The sequence below is a fragment of the Ursus americanus genome, chromosome 13 (genome assembly GCF_024610735.1).
Source record: "Ursus americanus isolate L20-20 chromosome 13, mUrsAme1.1.p, whole genome shotgun sequence".
Classification (NCBI taxonomy): Eukaryota; Metazoa; Chordata; class Mammalia; order Carnivora; family Ursidae; genus Ursus; species Ursus americanus.
The window spans coordinates 7,722,051-7,742,770 of record NC_142139.1 but is presented as its reverse complement, the minus strand read 5'-3'; the positions used below and the strand labels follow the sequence as shown (position 1 = coordinate 7,742,770).

The following is a 20,720-nucleotide window of genomic DNA, read 5'->3' as shown; positions in this document are numbered from 1 at the left end:
TTCTCTAGTGCACATGGAACATTCTCTAGAATAGATCACATCCTGGGTCACAAATCAGGTCTCAACCTGTACCAAAAGATTGGGATCATTCCCTGCATATTTTCGGACCACAATGCTTTGAAACTTGAACTCAATCACAAGAGGAAAGTTGGAAAGAGCTCAAATAGATGGAGGCTAAAGAGCATCCTACTAAAGAATGAATGGGTCAACCAGGAAATTAAAGAATTGAAAAAACTTCATGGAAACAAATGAAAATGAAAACACAACTGTTCAAAATCTTTGGGATGCAGCAAAGGTGATCCTAAGAGGGAAGTATATAGCAATACAAGCCTCTCTCAAGAAACAAGAAAGGTCTCAAATACGCAACCTAACCCTACACTGAAAGGAGCTGGAGAACAGCAAATAAAACCTAAACCCAGCAAGAGAAGAGAAATAATAAAGATCAGAGCAAAAATCAATGAAATAGACACCAAAAGAACAGTAGAACAGATCAATGAAACTAGGAGCTGGTTCTTTGAAAGAATTAATAAGATCGATAAACCCCTGGCCAGACTTATCAAAAAGAAAAGAGAACATACCCAAATAAAATCATGAATGAAAGAGGAGAGTTCACAACCAACACTGAAGAAATACAATTATAAGAACATATTATGAGCAACTATATGCCAACAAATTAGACAATCTGGAAGAAATGGATGCATTCCTTGAGATGTATAAACTACCAAAACTGAACCAGGAAGAAATAGAAAACCTGCAAGGAAATTAAAGCAGTAATCAAAAATCTCCCAACAAACAAGAGCCCAGGGCCTGATGGCTTCCCAGGGGAATTCTACCAAACATTTAAAGAAGAATTAATACCTGTTCTTCTGAAACTATCCCAAAAAATGAAATGTAAGGAAAACTTCCAAGCTCATTTTATGAGGCCAACATTACCTTGATCCCAAAACCAGACAAAGACCCCACCAAAAAGCAGAATTACAGACCAATATCCCTGATGAACATGGATGCAAAAATTCTCACCAAAATACTAACCAATAGGATCCAGCAGTACATTAAAAGGATTATTTACCACGACCAAGTGGGATTTATTCCTGGGCTGCAAGGTTGGTTCAACACCCACAAATCAAGGAATGTGATATACTACATTAATAAAAGAAGGGACAAGATCAATATGATATTTTCAATAGATGCAGAAAAAGCATTTGACAAAATACAGCATCCTTTCTTGATTAAAACTCTTCACAGTGTAAGGATAGAGGGTACATACCTCAATATCAAAAAATCCGATGAAAAAATCCACACTGAATATCATTCTCAATGGAGAAAGCTGAGAACTTTTCCCCTAAGATCAGAACACAAGCAGGGATATCTACTATCACCGCTGCTATTCAGCATAGTACTAGAAGTCCTAGCCTCAGCAATCAGACAACAAAAATAAATAAAAAGCATCCGAATTGGTAAAGAAGAAGTCAAACTCAAACTCTTTGCAGATGATAAGATACTTTAGGTGGAAAACCCAAAAGACTCCACCCCAAAACTGCTAGAACTCATACAGGAATTTAGTAAAGTGACAGGATATAAAATCAATGCACGGAAATCAGCTGCATTTCTATACACCGATAATGAGACAGAAGAAAGAGAAATTAAGGAGTCGATCCCATTTAAAATTGCACCCAAAATCTTAAGATACCTAGGAATAAACCTAACCAAAGAGGCAAAGAATTTGTACTCAGAAGACTAAAGAATACTCATGAAAGAAATTGAGGAAGACACAAAGAAATAGAAAAATGTTTCATGCTCACGGATTGAAAGAACAAATATTGTTTAAGTGTCTATGCTACCTGGAGCCATGTACACATTCAGTGCAATCCCTATCAAAATACCATCAACTGTTTTTCACAGAAATGGAACAAATAATCCTAAAATTTATTTGGAACCAGAATAGACCCCGAATAGCCAGAGGAATGTTGAAAAAGAAAACCAAAACGGATGGCATCACAATACCGGACTTTAAGCTCCATTACAAAGCTGTAATCATCAAGACTATAGTACTGGCACAAAAACAGACACATAGATCGATGGAACAGAATAGAGAACTCAAAAATGGACCTTCAATTCTATGGTCAACTAATCTATGACAAAGCAGGAAAGAATATCTAACGGAAAAAAGACAGTCTCTTTAATAAATGGTGTTGGGAAATTGGACAGCCACATGCAGAAAAATGAAACTGGACTGTTTCCTTATACCATACACAAAAATAGACTCAAAATGAATGAAAGACCTAAATGTAAGACAGGAACCCATCAAAATCTTGGAGGAGAACACAGGCAGCAACCTCTTTGACCTCGGCTGCAGCACCTTCTTCCTAGACACGTCGCCAAAGGCAAGGGAAGCAAGGGCAAAAACGAACTGTTGGGACTTCATCAAGATAAAAAGCTTTTGCAAGCAAAAGAAACAGTCAACAGAACCAAAAGAAACCGACAGAATGGGAAAAGATATTTGCAAATGACAATGTTATTTAATTTTGAAATGAATTCATTCTTTATAGAAATAGAAATATAACCAATTTATTTATTGCACTATTACCTGAAATAGAGGCTATAATAATTATCTAAGTCAGCCTTGTATAGTAGAACATGGGCTTTAAAGTCAGTACACCACTTATTATCTGTGTGCTCTTTGGGGAAAAAATTAATATTTCTGTATCTCTATTTGGGGTGATTACTTCCTAGTGTTGTTTTTAAGATCACATTAAATAATATGTAAAATGCTTAGCATAGTGCCTGCACATAGTCGGTAGTCAACAAATGTTAGTTCTCTTTTCTCTCCCCCTCCTTCAAATTGGGCATATATCCATTTGTGCCTTTAAAAAAAAATGTTCTCTGTGATGTGTATGAAGTGAAGGCTAAGTTATGAATAGGTTTATTTACCTATTTCAAAAACCCCTCTTTTTCCTTTGATTTTTTTTGCTGCCTTCCTACTAGGTCTTCATCAACTATAGTTAGCAACAAGAGAGTCAATAAGAGAAAATTCATCCCACCAGCCTTCTCAAATACCAACACAAAATTTGAACTTCTCAGCCTAGAAGCAACATTGCAGTTAGCTAGTGAATTAATTCAGGCTCACAAGTTAAATAAGGATCAAGCTACAGCTTTAATTCAGATAGCTCAAATGATGGCATCCCATGAAAATGTTGAAGAAATGAAACTGCAAATCCATACCCTCCCTATCACGATCATACACGGTAAGAAGTAAGAAAGCTAACAGTTCTGGTAAATATACTGTTATATAAGCTTTTGAACTCAGTCTGCTTGTAATTTCCTAGTCAGAAAAGATTCCAGAAAAACTCTACATAGATTATTTTGAATCTGAACCTACTTTAGTAAACTGTTAGATGAGAGCAGACCTGGCCCCCCTGAAAGGGAGAATAGGCAGCAGATCTGATGAGTGAGTAGCATTACACTCATTCACAGCATCCAGATGTGATCTAGGTATCCACGTGTTGCACTATCAGAGTGAACGTCAACTCTGAGCAGCAGAGCCTTTTATTAATTCTTAGTCAGCTCGCTCTCTCATCCTCCCCCAGCAGCTCTTTCAAACCTTCATTCTCATAACCTCTCCTGGCCCCTGCCCCACTCTCTCTGAAACTGATCTTGCCTCTAAAACAGGAAATGGAGCTTGTAACAGAAACTCCTCTTAACATCCTGCCCTCCTCCAATGTACCCAAGTTTGAATCTGTTTTTAACCTCGTTTGGTTCTGTCCCATAAGGGAGCTTTACTTTCCCCTCTTAGAGCTAATAATTCTATCTGGATTCTGTCACCCCTTTAGCTCATTTCCCCTCACAGACCTCCACTCCAGAGCTGTTTTGTGCTACTTTGAGGATTTACATCACATCCACCCTGTTGACCAAGCTAGATATCTGGGAGTCATCCTTGATTACTCTTTCTCCCTAAATGAAGTAACTCTCTTAATCCTCCTCCTGCTCTCTGTTTATCTTCCCTCATCAGATCAGTCACTGAGATATTTCCTTTCTAGTGTCTACCTTTCTTTCATATCAGTTTTCTCCTCTCCACACCACTAGCATCCTTCAATCCAAGCCTTCGACAGATCTTCATATAACCTACCGGTGAGAGGGTAGGCTCTCAAGCTACAATCCTAGATATATATCCTGGCTCTTGTATTTATTAGCTGTATGATCTTGAGCAGGTTACTTATGTCTTTAATTTCCTGCCTTGTAACATGGAGTTGCTAATAGCATCTGTCTCTTAGGATTGGAAGATTAAATGAGTTAACTGGTTGGTAAAGGCCTTAGAACAGTGCCTGGCACATGGGAGGCACTCAGGAAATTTAGCATGTATTAGAGTATTATAACAGTACTGTAACAATCATTGTCATACCACTTTCTAATTGATCTACCTTTAGTTTTACCTTTCTTAATATTTTCACTCAAGTAGTTTTTACAAAATATAATCCGCCTAAGTCAGTTCTATTGCTTAAAATCCTTCAGTGACTGTCCCTGGCCTACAAGACAAAACTTAAACTTTTTAGCCGTACCGTGCAGAACTCTTACGATTTTTCTTTTTGCCTATCTTGTCAGCCTCGTCTCTTGCCTATTTGCTATAGGCTGTATAGAAATAGCTAACATCTACATACTTTGTCATGGCTTTGCCTAGAATGACCCTTTCTTTAAGCAGTCTGGATATCTTATGCCAGAAGACTTAGTTCTGCTACTTCCTATTTTTAGGAAACATTCGCATCTCCACCAAAGCAGAAAGGAATGTTCTTTTTTTGATACCAGAACAGTGTTACTTACCATATTATTTTATCATTGTTCCTCTACTTTATCTATTTTCCTACGTAGACTAGGGTCTCATTAAATGTGGAGGTCTTTGGTTATCTATTTACTTATCCCTTGTGCTAAGGGCATAGTTGTCACTCAATGAATGTTTTTTGCATAAATTGTTATAAACAAAGGAGAGAGGAAGGCAAATGGATGAAATGTTTCTTGTGCTTTCAGAAATTTATTTATGATATTGCCTTTATTTTTTTCCCCTTCCTTCAAAATAATTAGGTGTTTTTGGAGCAGGAAAGAGTTATTTGCTGGCAGTGGTGATTTTGTTTTTTGTACAGCTATTTGAAAAGAGTGAAGTTCCTACCGTTGGAAATGCAAGACCATGGAAACTTCTCATTTCTTCTTCCACTAATGTAGCTGTGGACAGAGTACTTCTTGGGTAGGTATGACTAGTGTGTTTAAGTAGCTACTATTTTATTATTTTATTTTATTTTTCATTTTTAAAAAAGTTTTATTTAAGTAATCTCTACCCCCAACATGGGGCTCAAACTCAGGACCCCAAGATCAAGAGTCACATGCCCCTCTGATGGAGTCAAGTGGGCACCCCTAAGTGGTTAATATTTTAGGTTTTTTGTTGAGAGAGGCAATCCATCATAGGCCCTGAGTGTCTATGCACATTTTTGCTGGGTATGTCAAAAGTTCAGGGCCTTGATCTCTGACACAAGAGCCAGCATTAATGAAACAATAATAAACTAACATATTAGGTTGTAAGTAGGATAAAATCAAATACCAAACCTGACAATTTTGGCACAAAGATAGGATACTCACATTAAAATTAAGTTCAGTGAAGAACATATAGGGTTAAAAGATATATTGTTGAGGAAGGCAATCTGCTTTGGGACCCTGAGCATCCCTACTGGGATGCTAAGGAGGCAGGGCCCTGGCCACTGTTACCCAAGGCATTTCTCAGTGTTATATTTGCAGCAGGCAACCTTGACGGACGGTAGTGTCTCCCTCCAGGACAAAGATCAGGTTTGTTTACTGATCATTATAAGAATAGTGGCTCTCCAAGTTCAGTGTTCCTTTTCTGCAGCTCAACACATTGCATGTGCAGGCATCCATCTGGACCTTCTGTGTCTTTCCACTGGACTTGAGGACCAAGGGAAATGAGTGCATATTTGTGGATGCCTATGCTGTTTCCCGTGCCATGAACAAAAGTCCTTTGTCTCTGACTCAAAAACCTTAGAAGCAGGCTCAAATTGCAGAACTTACAGGTCATTCTCTTATATACCTGTCTGTATGAACATGTACTAGTAAAAGAGCTGATCAGTTTAGTCAAATTAAGTTTTTTACTTTAATAAGAGGGATCCAAGGAATGCAATCACAGTCTGTCTTGCAGGTATAAAATTTTTGTGACCGTAAAACTTTATTAAAAATGCAAAGAATGGGGCAACTGTATGGCTCAATTAAGCAGTTAAGTGTCTGACTCTTAGTTTCCGCTCAAGTCGTGATCTCGGGGTCATGAGATCAAGCCCTGCCTTGGGCTCTGCCCTCAATGTGGAGTCTGCTTGTTCCTCTCCCTCTGCCCCTCTCCCCACTAGCTCGCCCTCTCTCTCTTTCTCTCTCTCTCTAAAATAAAATGAATAAATCTTAAAATAATTTTTTAAATGCAAAGAAAATATTACATATTTTACCAATATCCCAATGTTTAATGATCTGAATTTTGACATAAATGACAAAGTTTGATTAGGAAAAATAACTCATTATTTCAAAATGTGTAGGCTTTTTTTTTTTTTTAAGATTTTATTTATTTATTTGACAGAGAGAGAGAGACAGCCAGCGAGAGAGGGAACACAAGCAGGGGGAGTGAGGGAGGAAGAAGCAGGCTCCCAGTGGACGAGCCTGATGCGGGGCTCGATCCCAGAACGCCGGGATCATGCCCTGAGCTGAAGGCATACGCTTAATGACTTAGCCACCCAGGCGCCCCCAAAATGTGTCGGCTTTTAAAAAGTTGACTTTTATAATTACATAAATGAATGCGTAAGGTGGAAAATATGCAGACTCTACAGATAATATATTTCTTTACAGATTTTTTATGCATACACACATACTCATTTATTTTCCAAATTTAGCATTCAACATAATGTACTATTTTGTGTCCTGTTTTTTTCACATAAAGATTAAGTATTGGGGCGCCTTGGTGGCACAGTTGGTTGAACATCTGACTCTTGGTTTCGGCTCAGGTCACGATCTCAGGGTTGTGGGAACCAGCCCCACATGGGGCTCTGCGCTCAGTGTGGATTCTGCTTCAGATACTTTCTCCCTCTCCCTCTGCCCTACTCTCGCTCTCTCTAAAATGAATAAAATCTTAAATTATTGTATCAAATCTTCTTAGAAAATATAATTTTCTTAGCTCTGTCATATTCAATGATCTGCTTATACTTTAAGCAATTTTTTAAAAGTTTTATTTACTTAAATAATCTCTACACCAAACATGGGGCTTGAACTTAGGACTGTGAGATCAAGAGTCCCACGTTTCTCCAACTAAGCCAGCCAGACACTCCTAATTAAGCAATTTTTGATCAGTAAACTTTTTTCACATTTTTGTCATTATAAATAATATTGTGATAAAAATCCTAAAATATAAATCTGTCCATTTCTGCTTGTTTCCTTAGGAAAAAATCTTAAGCCTAGAATAAAAGATATAAACATTTTTTTTTTAAGATTTATTTATTTACTTGAGAGAGTGAGAAAGAGCATACACATGTTTGTGTGCGTGAGGGTAGGGGAGGGTCAGAGGAAGAGGGAGAGAATGAATCTTAAGCAGGCTCCACACTGAGCAATGAATGAAGAGCCAGTTCAAGGTCAATCCCATGACCCTGAGATCATGACCTGAGCCGAAATCAACAGTCAGCGCTTAACTGACTGAGCCATCCAAGAGCCCCTAAACTTTTTTTTTTTTTTTTTTAAGTAAGCTCTGTGACCAGTGTGGGCATAACTCATAACCCTGAGATCAAGAGTTGCATGCTTACAATAGAGCCAGACAGGCACCCCAAGATATAAATATTTTTAAGCTTCCTAATATATTTTTCAAAATTGTCCTTCAGAAAGGATCTGCCAGTGTACACTCTTCTAAGTAATCTAAAACAGAGACTGAATATATTTCTTGATTCAAGACAATGAGGAGTAACTTGGGGGCTAAACAGGAAAAAGCTTTAGATTGCTCAGCTTGAGATGAAAATTTAACTGTGGCCTGTTAGAAAAGTTAGAAAAATCATAAAGTTAGAATGAAGAAGGAAGTTAAGTACTGAATACTAAAACATTTAGGAGAAATTCTTCAGTGTTTAAGCCTCTGATAAGGACCTGAGAAATATGGATCTATAATTAGGATATATACCTCAACCTCATATAGGCTAGACTCACATTTCTTCACATTAAAATAACATTTAGCAGTGCTTTTGGACACTGTACTCTGACTGTAATGGACAGGATGGTACAGGGCGTTTCTTGAGTAGAAATGAAATGTACTTTTTTATTTTTTTATTTTTATTTATTTTTTTAATAATTATTTTTATTATGTTATGTTAGTCACCATACAGTACATCCTTAGTTTTTGATGTAGTGTTCCATGACTCATTATTTGCGTATAACACTACTCCATGCAATATGTGCCCTCCTTAATACCCATCACCAGCCTATCCCAATCCCCCACCCCCCTCCCCTTTGAAGCCCTCAGTTTATTTCCCAGAGTCCATAGTCTCTCGTGGTTCATACCCTGTTCTGTTTACCCCCCCTTCATTCTTTCCTTCCTTCTCCTACCGATCTTCCTGCTATTTCTTACGTTCCATAAATGAGTGAAACCATATGATAATTGTTTTTCTCTGCTTGACTTATTTCACTTAGCATAATCTCCTCCAGTCCAGTCCATGTTGCTGCAAATGTTGTGTAATCATTCTGATGGCTGAGTAATATTCCATTGTATATGTGGACCACATCTTTTTTTTTTTTCCCATTCAGTCTTTGCTTTGGGTTTTTTTTTTAATTTTTTTTTCCATAATAGTATTTTTATTATATTATGTTATTCACCATACAGTACATCCCTGGTTTTTGATGTAAAGTTCGATGATTCATTAGTTGTGTATAACACCCGGTGCACCATGCAATACGTGCCCTCCTTACTACCCATCACCAGCCTATCCCATTCCTCCATCCCCCTCCCCTCTGAAGCCCTCAGTTTGTTTCTCAGAGTCCATAGTCTCTCATGCTTCATTCCCCCTTCTGATTACCCCCCTTTCTTTATCCCTTTCTTCTCCTACCGATCATCCTAGTTCTTATGTTCCATAGATGAGAGAAACCATATGATAGTTGTCTTTCTCTGCTTGACTTATTTCACTTAGCATTATTTCCTCTAGTGCTGTCTATGTTGCAGCAAATGTTGAGAACGTGTTCTTTCTGATAGCTGAGTAATATTCCATTGTATATATGGACCACAACTTCTTAATCCAGTCATCTGTTGAAGGGCATCTTGTTTCCTTCCATGGTTTAGCTATTGTGGACAATGCTGCTATGAACATTGGGGTGCATATGGCCCTTCACTACGTCTGTATCTTTGGGGTAAATACCCAGTAGTGCAATGGCTGGGTCATAGGGTGGCTCAATTTTTAACTTTTTTTTTTTTTTTTAAAGATTTTATTTATTCGACAGAGATAGAGACAGCCAGCGAGAGAGGGAACACAAGCAGGGGGAGTGGGAGAGGAAGAAGCAGGCTCATAGCGGAGGAGCCTGATGTGGGGCTCGATCCCATAACGCTAGGATCACGCCCTGAACCGAAGGCAGACGCTTAACCGCTGTGCCACCCAGGCGCCCCAATTTTTAACTTTTTAAGGGACCTCCACACTGTTTTCCAAAGCGGCTGTACCAACCTGCATTCCCACCAACAGTGTAAGAAGGATCCCCTTTCTCCACATCCTCTCCAACATTTGTTGTTCTTGTCTTGTCAATTATTGCCGTTCTGATTGGCGTAAGGTGGTATCTCAGTGTGGTTTTGATTTGAATTTCCCTGATGGCTAATGATTTTGAACATTTTTTCATGTTGTATGTCTTCATTGGAAAAATGTCTGTTCATATCCTCTGCCCATTTTTTTGATTTGATTATTTGTTTCTCGTGTATTGAGTTTGAGAAGTTCTTTGTAGATCTTGGATACCAGTCTTTTATCTGTAGTGTCATTTGCAAATATCTTCTCCCATTCCGTGGGCTGCCTCTTAATTTTTTTTTACTGTTTCCTTGGCTGTGCAGAAGCTTTTTATTTTGATGAAGTCCCACAAGTTCATTCTTTCTTTTGTTTCTCTTGCCTTTGGAGATGTGTCATGAAAAAAGTTGTTGTGGCTGATGTCAAAGGGGTTACAGCCTATGTTCTTCTCTATGATTTTGATGGATTCCTGTCTCACACTGAAGTCTTTCATCCATTTGGAGTTTATCTTTGTGTATGGTGTGAGAGAGTGGTCAAGTTTCATTCTTTTGCATATAGCTGTCCAATTTCCCCGGCACCATTTATTGAAAAGACTTTTTTCCACTGAATGTTTTTCCTGCTTTGTCAAAGATTAGTTGCCCATAGAGCCGAGGGTCCATTTCTGGGTTCTCTATTCTGTTCCATTGGTCTATGTGTCTGTTTTTGTGCCAGTACCATGCTGTCTTTGTGATTACAGCTTTGTAGTATAGCTTGAAATCGGGCAACGTGATGCCCCTAACTTTGTTTTTCCTTTTCAATAATTCCTTGGTGATTCGGGGCCTTTTCAGGTTCCACACAAATTTAAGGGCTGTTTGTTCCAGTTCTTTGAAAAATGTCATTGGTATTTTGATCGGGATAGCATTGAAAGTGTAGATTGCTCTGGGTAGCATAGACATTTTAACTATGTTTATTCTTCCGATCCATGAGCATGGAATGTTCTTCCATCTTTTTGTGTCTTCTTCCATGTCTTTCAAGAGTGATCTGTAGTTTCTAGAATATAGATCCTTTACCTCTCTGGTTAAGTTAATTCCGAGATATCGTATGATTTTGGGTGCTATCGTAAATGGAATGGATTCCCTAATTTCTCTTTCTTCAGTCTCATTGTGTATAGAAATGCAACTGATTTCTGAGCATTGATTTTGTATCCTGCCACATTACTGAATTGCTTTATAAGTTCTAGTAATTTGGGGGTGGAGTCTTTTGGGTTTTCCATATAGAGTATCATGTCATCTGTGAAGAGAGACAGTTTGACTTCTTCTTTGTCTATTTGAATACTTTTTATCCCTTTTTGTTGTCTGATTGCAGTTGCAAGGACTTCTAGTACTATGTTGAATAATAATGGCGAGAATGGGCATCCTTGTCGTGTTCCTGATCTTAAGGGAAAGGCTTCCAGCTTTTCCCCATTGAGAATGATATTCGCCGTAGGCTTTTCATAGATGTTTTTTATGAAACTGAGGAATGTACCCTCTATCCCTACACTCTAAAGGGTTTTAATCAGAAAAGGATGCTGTATTTTGTCAAATGCTTTTTCTGCATCAATTGAGAGGATCATATGGTTCTTGACTCTTTTCTTGTTGATATGATCTATCACACTGATAGATTTGCGAATGTTGAACCACCCTTGCATCCCAGGGATGAATCCCACTTGGTCTTGATGGATAATCCTTTTAATGTGCTGTCCTATTAGCTAGGATCTTGTTGAGAATTTTGGCGTCCATATTCATCAGGGATATAGGTCTGTAATTCTCCTTTTTGATGGGGTCTTTGCCTGGTTTGGGGATCAAGGTAATACTGGCCTCATAGAATGAGTTTGGTAGTTTTCCTTCTGTTTCTATTTTTTGAAACATCTTCAGAGAATAGGTATTATTTCTTCTTTGAATGTTTGGTAGAATTCCCTGGGGAGTCTGTCAGGCCCTGGACTCTTATTTTTGGGAAGGTTTTTGATCGCTGCTTCAATCTCTTCATAATTAATCAGTCTGTTTAAATAATCAATTTCTTCCTGTTTCAGTCTTAGTAGTTTATAGGTTTCCAGGAAGGCATCCATTTCTTCCAGGTGGTTTAATTTATTGGCATAAAGTTGTTGATTAAAGTTTCTAATGATCCTTCCTATTTCATTGCTGTTGGTTGTGATCTCTCCCCTTTCATTCATAATTTTATTAATTTGGGTCCTTTCTCTATTCTTTTGAATAAGTCTGGCCAGTGGCTTATCAATCTTATTTATTCTTTCAAAGAACCAGCTTCTAGTTCTGTTGATCTGCTCTATTGTGTTCCTGGTTTCTAATTCATTGATCTCTGCTCTAATCTTGATCAGCTGCCTTCTGGTGTGTGGGTTAGGCCTGTTCTTCTGTTCCAGCTCCAGCTTCTTGAGGTGAGAATATAAAACTGCAGTTTAGATTTTTCTGTTCTTTTGAGTGAGGCTTGGATGGCTATGTATTTTCCCCTTAGGACTGCCTTTGCAGGGTCCCAAAGGTTTTGGACCAATGTGTTTTCATTCTCATTGGTCTCCAGAAATTGTTTAAACTGATTTTTAATTTCCTGGTTTACCCAATCATTCTTGAGCAGGATGGTTCTTAGTTTCCAAGTGTTTGAGTTTCTTCCAAATTTTTCCTTGTTATTGAGTTCCAGTGTCAAAGCACTGTGGTCTGAGAATATGCAGGGAATAATCTCAGTCTTTTGGTATCGGTTGAGACCTGTTTTGTGACCCAGTATATGGTCTATTCTGGAGAAAGTTCCATGGGCATTCGAAAAGAATGAGTATTCTGTTGTTCTGGGGTGTAGTGTTCTGTGTATATCTATGAGGTCCATCTGGCCCAGTATGTCATTCAAAGCTCTTGTTTCTTTGTTGATTTTCTGTTTAGGTGATCTGTCTATTGCTGAGAGCGGAGTGTCGAGGTCCCCTACTATTAACATGTTGTTATCTATATGTCTCTTTATTCTGGTTAAGAGTTGGCTTGTGTATCTAGCTGCTCCTCTGTTGGGGACATAGATATTTATAATTGTCATATCCACTTATTGGATACATCCTTTAAGAATAATATAGTGTCCTTCTGTATCTCTAACTACAGTCTTTAGTCTAAAATCTAATCTGTCTGATATGAGAACTGCTATCCCAGCTTTCTTTTGAGATCCATTGGCATGAAAAATGGTTCTCCATCCCTTCAGTTTCAGTCTGGATGTAACTTTAGGTTCAAAATGAACCTCGTGTAGACAGCAAATGGATGGGTCATGTCTTTTTATCCAATCTGCAACCCTGTGGCATTATGGGAGCATTTAGGCCATTCACATTGAGAGTGATTATTGAGAGATATGATTTTAATGATGTCATGTTGCCTGTAAAGTCTTTGTTTCTATAGATTGTAAATTTCTGTTCTGTATCACTCTTGGGGCCTTTTTACTTTTATAGAACCCCCCTTAATATTTCTTGTAGGGCTGGCTTGGTGGTCACATATTCTTTCAGTTTCTGCCAATCTTGGAAGGTCCTTGTCTCTCCATCAATTCTGAATGACAGCCTTGCTGGATAAAGGATCCTTGGCTGCATATTCTTCTCAGTTAGAGCTCTGAATATACCTTGCCAGCCTTTCCTAGAGCTCTGAATATACCTTGCCAGGTTTCTGTAGACAGGTCTGACATTATTTTGATATTCCTCCCTCTGTACGTGAGGATTCTCTTCCCCCCTGGCCGCTTTCAAGATTGTATCCTTGGATCTAATATTTGCAAAATGCACTATGACGTGACGTGGTGTAGGTCTGTTCTCATTGATCTTGGTGGGGGGGTCCTCTCTGCTTCTTTGAAACGAATGCTTGTTTCCTTTGCCAGATTAGGGAAGTTCTTAGCTACAGTTTGTTCAAATATCTCTTCTAGACCTCTTTCTTTCTCCACCCCCTCGGGGATGCTGATGATTCTGACATTGGAACATTTCATTGAGTCAGTAATCTCCCATAATCTACATTCTTGAGATTGGGTTTTTTTGAGCCGAGTTTCTGTTTTTTCCTTCTTTTCTATCATCCCATCTTCCACTTCACTAATTCGTTCTTCTGCCTCATTTACTCTGGCCGTCAGAGCATCTAGTTTAGACTGCATTTGATTCATAGCATTTTTAATTTCTGCCAGATTCACTCTCATTTCCACCCTTAGAGATTCTATATTCCCGTTAATATTTTTGTTAATATCTTTTTCAAGCCTGCATATCATCTTGACCATAATTACTCTGAACTCCATTTCTGACAATTTGGTTATATCCATATCCATTAGTTTTGGGGCAGAGGCCACAGACTCTGTATCCTTTCTTTGTTGTGGTGGGGGTTCCTTCTCCTTGTCATTCTGATGAGGAGAGTTTGCAGGGATGTACAGAGGCCAAATTATTGACCAGGACCCAAGCAATATGCACTTGTTTTATAGGGACCTTAGGGATGTGGGCTACTTGACTTTTCAGCCCGCCTTCTGGGGGCAGGGGCCTGCCACGCTGATACTCAGGCAACCCTGTTTGGGTAGAGTTGCCCTGTCCCCTGCAAGGGGGGGGTGGGGATGGGCGCAATGTGAACTGGTATTTCCGGGCTCTTGTTCTCTGGTGACTTTCTCTGGCGGTTTTCTGTGACTCTTCTGAGAGAGCAGCAGTGGCCGTATCCTACCCTCTCAGAACAGAGAGATCACAGTCTGCTCTCCACTGAGCTTTCCTGGCCACTTTAACTCTGTTTCTGTCAGTTTTGCTAAAAACCCCGCAGCGTCCTGGGTTGTGCACCCTACAGCCACTCTCCCAGCCCTCACTTCCAGGGCTGGCATGTCTCTGTCCTTTGTGCTTCTAACACTGCCAGCTGTCCCTGGTTCCCGCACGCACTCCTGACCTCCCTGTTTCAGTGTGGTTCGAGTATGCACTCCGGAGCTCCGATTTTCAGTCTGGTCACGCACGCATTCCCGGGCTCACAGTCTCAGTCTGCTTTCTCACGGGTGCCGGTCCACGAGTCTGGCCTGCTCCCCAGCACAGGTGGCCACTGCTTCCCGGTGCCCGAGCATGGAGGCTCCCTCCCCCTACCATTTATCTTCTGATGTCTGTGCGCGGATTCACGGCTCCCCACTTCGTACCTCAATACTCAGTGCTGGAGATGTTCGTTTGTAGAGATCCAGATGTGTCTTCCTATGTCTCAGGCTGATTTCATGGGTGTTCAGGATGATCTGGTAGATATCCAGCTCGATTCAGCGGACCAGTATAAAAAGGTCCCCTACTCCTCTGCCATCTTTTTCTGACCCCTGAAATGTACTTTTTTAAAAAAGGATTTTACTTATTTTAGAAAGAGAGTGCATGAGGTGGGGGGAGGAGCAGGGGGAGAGGAACAAGCAGACTTTACCCTAAGTGCGGAGCCCGAGGTGAGGCTCATCTCATGACCTTGAGATCATGACCTGAGCCCAAAGCAAGAGGACCCTTCACTGACCAAGCCACCCAGGTGCCCCAAAACATACTTTTTACCCTATTTTAGTGGTATGATGAGGATATTGCACTCTCTATTATCATAGAATAAACATAAAATTGCATTGAAAAATTGTAATCTATGTTTTGAGACTGAAAAGTAGCTGACTGTCTCCAAGATGAGGACTATGAAATATGCAGAAGTTGAATTCTATCCATATATTGACATTAAACAAACTGCTTCAAAATTATTTAGGAAAACTGTTTGTGGAAAGCTATAGTTTATTTAGTTTTCTAGCTCTTTAAATTCCCATTTGAGGTGACAGAAGATGTTGGAGAGCACTGGATATTCATTGAGCTCCCTGTTCTGTTCCTAGCCTAGAGCCAGAGCTGTAAGATACATGAGAGGGAAAGGTAGGTGAGAGAGTTGCTTCTTCACAAAGCCCTAATTGGGGGTGATGTATGTAGAAGAATAACCATAGTCTTTGGAGGTAGACAGACTTGCCTAGGTTGAATCATGGCTGACTCTACTTATTAGCTCTGTGGCCTCAGCAAAATACCTCACTTTTGGAATCCTCATCTCTAAGATGAGATACTACCATGCAGAGCTGTAATGAGTAATAAATGAGATAATGTATGTAAAGATAAGGCATGCATTCCTAATAAATCCTGATGCTAAGTGTATGGTAACTATTGTTTTCCATATTATTATGTCATTAGAGACAATTTTATTTGTGATAAATACTAATATCAATATTTTATAAACATTTAATGAACCTTCAATATAATTTAAATATTCTCTATAAAATGAATTATATAAAAAAGTCTTTTAGCTACATTGCATTTACTGAGCTTAGGCATATCAGATTGAATTCTATAACTATAAAATACACTGTTGCACAAAATTCATCTTAATAACATAAATATTAGGTGAAACTTTGCTTTAGAAATTCTTCTAAATAATCAGAATCTATTTTACCTTGTTTTCTTTAAAGGCTTCTCAGCCTTGGATTTGAAAAGTTTGTCAGAGTTGGGAGTGTCAGGAAGATTGCCAAGCCAATTTTACCTTATAGGTAAGAACACTGAAGTCCAAAAGTCACAGTGCTCAAATAAGTATAATAATTTTATATAATTTTAAATTTGGTTTTTAAAGAAAAATGGCGGAAGCTTTATCTTTTTTTCTTGTTGTTAACTTAGAAAATCTGTATTTTACTTTTTATAATGTTGTAAAAATGGGATAAAAAGGGGTATTCTTTTATGTAATTCTTTTTTTAGTTTGCATGCTGGCTCAGAAAATGAAAATGAACAACTAAAAGAACTACATGCACTAATGAAAGAAGACTTGACTCCTCTGGAAAGGGTCTATGTCAGAAAAAGTATTGAACAGCATAAACTGGGGACCAATAAAACCCTGCTGAAGCAGGTAAGTTTGTTTCTTAATTTGTGTATACTACTCAGAATTCTTTTATTCCTGTTGATGGAGAATATTCCCTTTAAATAAAACAAATGACTGTGATAGCTTAGATTCAAATAAGGTATGTGTATGTCTATCCAGTGCATGTTTTTATCTTATCGCAAAACATTCTTCAAATTTGTGAACAGATCCAACTTACCATGACTGAGTTATCCTTTCTCCTTTTCCATATTTGTATGTCTTTCTATAAGCTTAACGAAGAAAAAGAAGAGGTGGGAATAGATTTCCTGGCAAGTTAAATGAAACTTGGTTTTTTTTCTAGGAGAAATGGTGTAGGAAAAGAAGGTCTGACCCCGGACAAAATACCCAAGTGAAATTTGTCTTTAATGCCTTCCTAGAAAGCCAAGACTTTTAGGGTCTATCTATATCTGAGACTCTAGGAGGCCCAGATACTTGCTTCTAAGTATTGGAAGCCAAGACTGGACATACAGGATCCCAAGCTGTAACAAGTAGCAGCATCCCCTCTATTAGCTTCTGATCCAGGGCAGCTTCCTTCAGTCAGTAGCTGATGAGAAATAAGTCAATTAGTAACTTCCTCCAATGATAGGAGAGCATGAGGAAAAGAAAGAGGAAGGGAAGAAAAGAGGGTTGTTGACTTCTTGGACCACGTGGACATTGGTCACTTTCTGCAAGAGATTTGGAAAAATCAACCTACTTGGGTCCCCATACTGTGTAGCTATTTCAGAAATAATGCTGCTTAACAAACAAAATCTCAGTACTCTAAGACAACAAACTTATGACTCTAAAGGTCAGTTGGCATGGCCCAGCTTGAGGCTATGGTTCAGGTCTCTCATTCTGAAAACAGTTGTCTAGGGCATGATGGTCTTCTCCTGACAGATGGCAGAAGTGCAAGAAGGCAGCCTAGATCACACAAATACATTTAAAGCTTTTGTTCCTATCATGTCTGCTAATATTGCATTTGTTGCAACAAGTCATATGGCCAAGCCTAACCTTTAGTGGGACAGGGAAATATACTCCCCCTACCTCTCTGGGGAGAAGCACTACAAAGTCCCATGGCAAAGGGTGTGGATGTGTAATACTCTCACAGGGAGGGAGGGAGAAATTGGAAATAATAAGTTACAACAAGTTTTGGTTACAGAAGTCCTCAGAGGGCTTCAGACTAGCTTTCTATTATTTTGAGTTATAGAGTTAACTCTACTTCCTTCTCCCCAACTAAATCCAGAAGGACTTAGTTTGACTGTGTTCAATTAATGCAAATTAGTCATTTGTGTAAATTGCTTATTATTTTACTCACTTATCCAACATAATATTGATATGTAAGAATAATTGTTAATGATTTCTTTGATAATTTTCTTTTTTTTCTTTGATAATTTTCTAAGTGAAAGCCCAGATAGCATAATCTCTTGCTCATTGGTATTATCTGTTCACAAATGAAAGCTTTTTTATTTATTTATTTTTAAAGATTTATTTACTTATTTTAAAGAGAGAGTGAAAGTGAGCGTGTGTGCGTGTGCGCATGCACACGTGTGAGGGGAGAGGTAGAGAGAGAGAATCTTCAAGCAGACTCCCCGCAGAGCTCAGAGCTGGATGCAGGGCTCGATCTCATGACCCATCAGATCATGACCTGAGCTGAAACCAAGGGTCAGATGCTCAACTGACTGAGCCACCCAGGTGCCCTTGAAAACTCTTTTAAAGGGAACATTTTTTAAAAAGTTTTGTCTACAGGATCCAATTAGGCATTCAGAGCGAACACATTTCTAAAGTGACATGTCTTTACAATAAAATTAAATTTTAAAAATGCTTCAAAGTTAATTGCTGTTTCCTAGATCAATAATAAAATGTCTTCTGTGGTTAGAATCTTAGCAATATGATGACAAGTTAGAAGATATAAATCATGTAACATTTTAAAGAAATCTTAGTTCTTTAGGTTTTTTGTATTAGATATTTCTTTTTAAAAAAATTGCTTCCTGGTTCACAACTTTTGGGTTCTCATTCTAAGGTTGTCTTCATGAGGTATAGTTTCTGGAAATTAAATAATGAACGATATTTAGGAATGGTACCATGAGCAGTGTATATTGCTACAGTGGTGTCTTCTGCTGGATCATTTTAAAAGACCTGAATATTTAAAAAGTGTGGAGTTTCTAATATAAAAGTGGCTTTGAGATTTTTGTTTTTGTTTTTTTTAACAAAAGGAAAATCTGACAGAGGGCTGTTATACGTGATGAATGTTATTATTAATGTATATAATATTTCCTGTCTCACAAGATCTGTGGAGGCAGTATTTAATTTCTAAGGCGTATTTTTTGTCAGTTACATTTATTGACAAAAAGTATGGTCCATTTGTGTGGATTGCCCTTGCTACCAAGAAGTGGAATTATACTTTAGATTGTTAGGAGAGAAAAAAAATTACATATGCATGTTTGTATGTGTGTTTATATACGTGCACAAGTGTGTGTGTGTGTGTGTGCTTGTGTGTAGCTATTAGACGACTAGGGCAATTGGTCACATCTAATTGGAAAATTCAGTGATTTTCCTCTTGTTTATATTTAGTTACGGAGATTAAATATTAGCTTTTTTATCAGGCTTTTTGCCTTGAGAATAATGGTATTCTGCTATAATATTTGAGAATTATAAAATTCAAATATGCTTACAGGCCACAAGTACACTAAAATTCACTGTTTAGAAATAGCCATCTTTACTTTCTTAAGTAAGTCAAAATCCTAGTGTGCTTGACAGTTAGGCAAAGTATAGTTCATTAGCATGTTCAGTGCTCTTTGTGGAGAATTTGGCCTGTTGATAATAATGCATGTTGTGTTTATCCAGCTTCATCTAGAAGAATAAATTATGTCCTCCTTAATATTTTTTAAATCCTTGATAACATAATACCTTCCTTGTGAATATCAAAGTGTGCCTTTTATTTGTTCTTTTTAAGGGCCTTGTGGCTTAAGTAGCCTATGTTCTGTGATTTCCATTTCCTATGTGGGACTAATAAAAATGTGAAAATAAAGTGACCTGTGATTCCTGATTGCCAATAATTAAATTAGGACAGCTCTTTTCTAATTTTAGCTTTACGAGTTCTTTGGTAAAAACACTATCTTAGTTTCTAAAAAAGTTGTTAATTAATACTATTCTTGTTGTAATAAAGGTGCGAGTAGTTGGAATTACCTGTGCAGCCTGCCCATTCACCTGCATGAATGATCTTAAATTTCCTATAGTTGTGCTGGATGAATGTAGTCAAATAACTGAACCGGCCTCTCTCCTTCCTATTGCAAGGTAATCTAAAAATTTCTTTTCCAAAAAGCACTCAGATATCACAATTATTTCAAATAATTTCACACTTTAAACTCTTACCAAACTTTGTGAAAATTCTTAGTAATTTAAGTACTAAACTGATTATTTAAAAGAATGCAGAGGAACATTTTGGGGGGGGTTGGTTAATATGTCAAAATTTTGTTAGATCACAGTTGAGACATTTGGATCACATAATTCTTTTTTTTTGAAGTTTTAATTTTAATTCCAGTTAACATACAGTGTTATATTAGTTTCAGGTGTACAATACAGTGATTCAGCATTTCCACACATCACCGTGTGCTCATCACAGGTGCCTTTCTTAATCCCCATCACCTATTTAACCCCCTGGCCCCCACCAGCCTCCCCTCTGGTAACCATTAGTTTGTTCTCTATAATTAAAAGTCTGTTTCTTGATTTGTCTCTTTCTTATTTTTTCCCTTTATTTTATTTCTTAAATTCCACGTATGAGTGAAATCATATGGTATTTGTCTCTCTCTGACTGATTTACTTTTCTTAGCATTTTACTCGCTAGCTCCATCTATATCATTGCAATTGGCAAGATTTCATTCTTTTTTTATGGCTGAATAATATTCCATTGTGTGTATATATATACCACTTCTTTATCCATTCATCAGTCGATTGACACTTGGGCTGCTTCCATATCTTGGCTATTATAAATAATGCTGCTATAAACATAAGGGTGCATTATCCCTTTGAATTAGTGTTTTTGTATTCTTTGGGTAAATACCCAGTAGTGCAATTTCTAGATCGTAGGGTAGTTCTATTTTTA

At 38.1% G+C, this 20,720-nt stretch overlaps 1 protein-coding gene across 4 annotated transcripts in view; it reads left to right on the top strand.

Moving 5' to 3' along the window:
• The window catches only part of ZGRF1 (zinc finger GRF-type containing 1), a 93,541-nt gene that overhangs the window by 58,259 nt on the left and 14,562 nt on the right, over positions 1 to 20,720 (top strand). For all 4 annotated transcript variants that reach the window (XM_045799129.2, XM_045799132.2, XM_045799131.2 and 1 more), the window contains 5 exons: positions 2,986 to 3,245; positions 5,074 to 5,233; positions 16,200 to 16,277; positions 16,480 to 16,627; positions 19,785 to 19,912. In XM_045799129.2, coding sequence (XP_045655085.2) covers positions 2,986 to 3,245; positions 5,074 to 5,233; positions 16,200 to 16,277; positions 16,480 to 16,627; positions 19,785 to 19,912 — 774 coding nt within the window. The remainder of the gene's footprint in view (positions 1 to 2,985; positions 3,246 to 5,073; positions 5,234 to 16,199; positions 16,278 to 16,479; positions 16,628 to 19,784; positions 19,913 to 20,720) is intronic.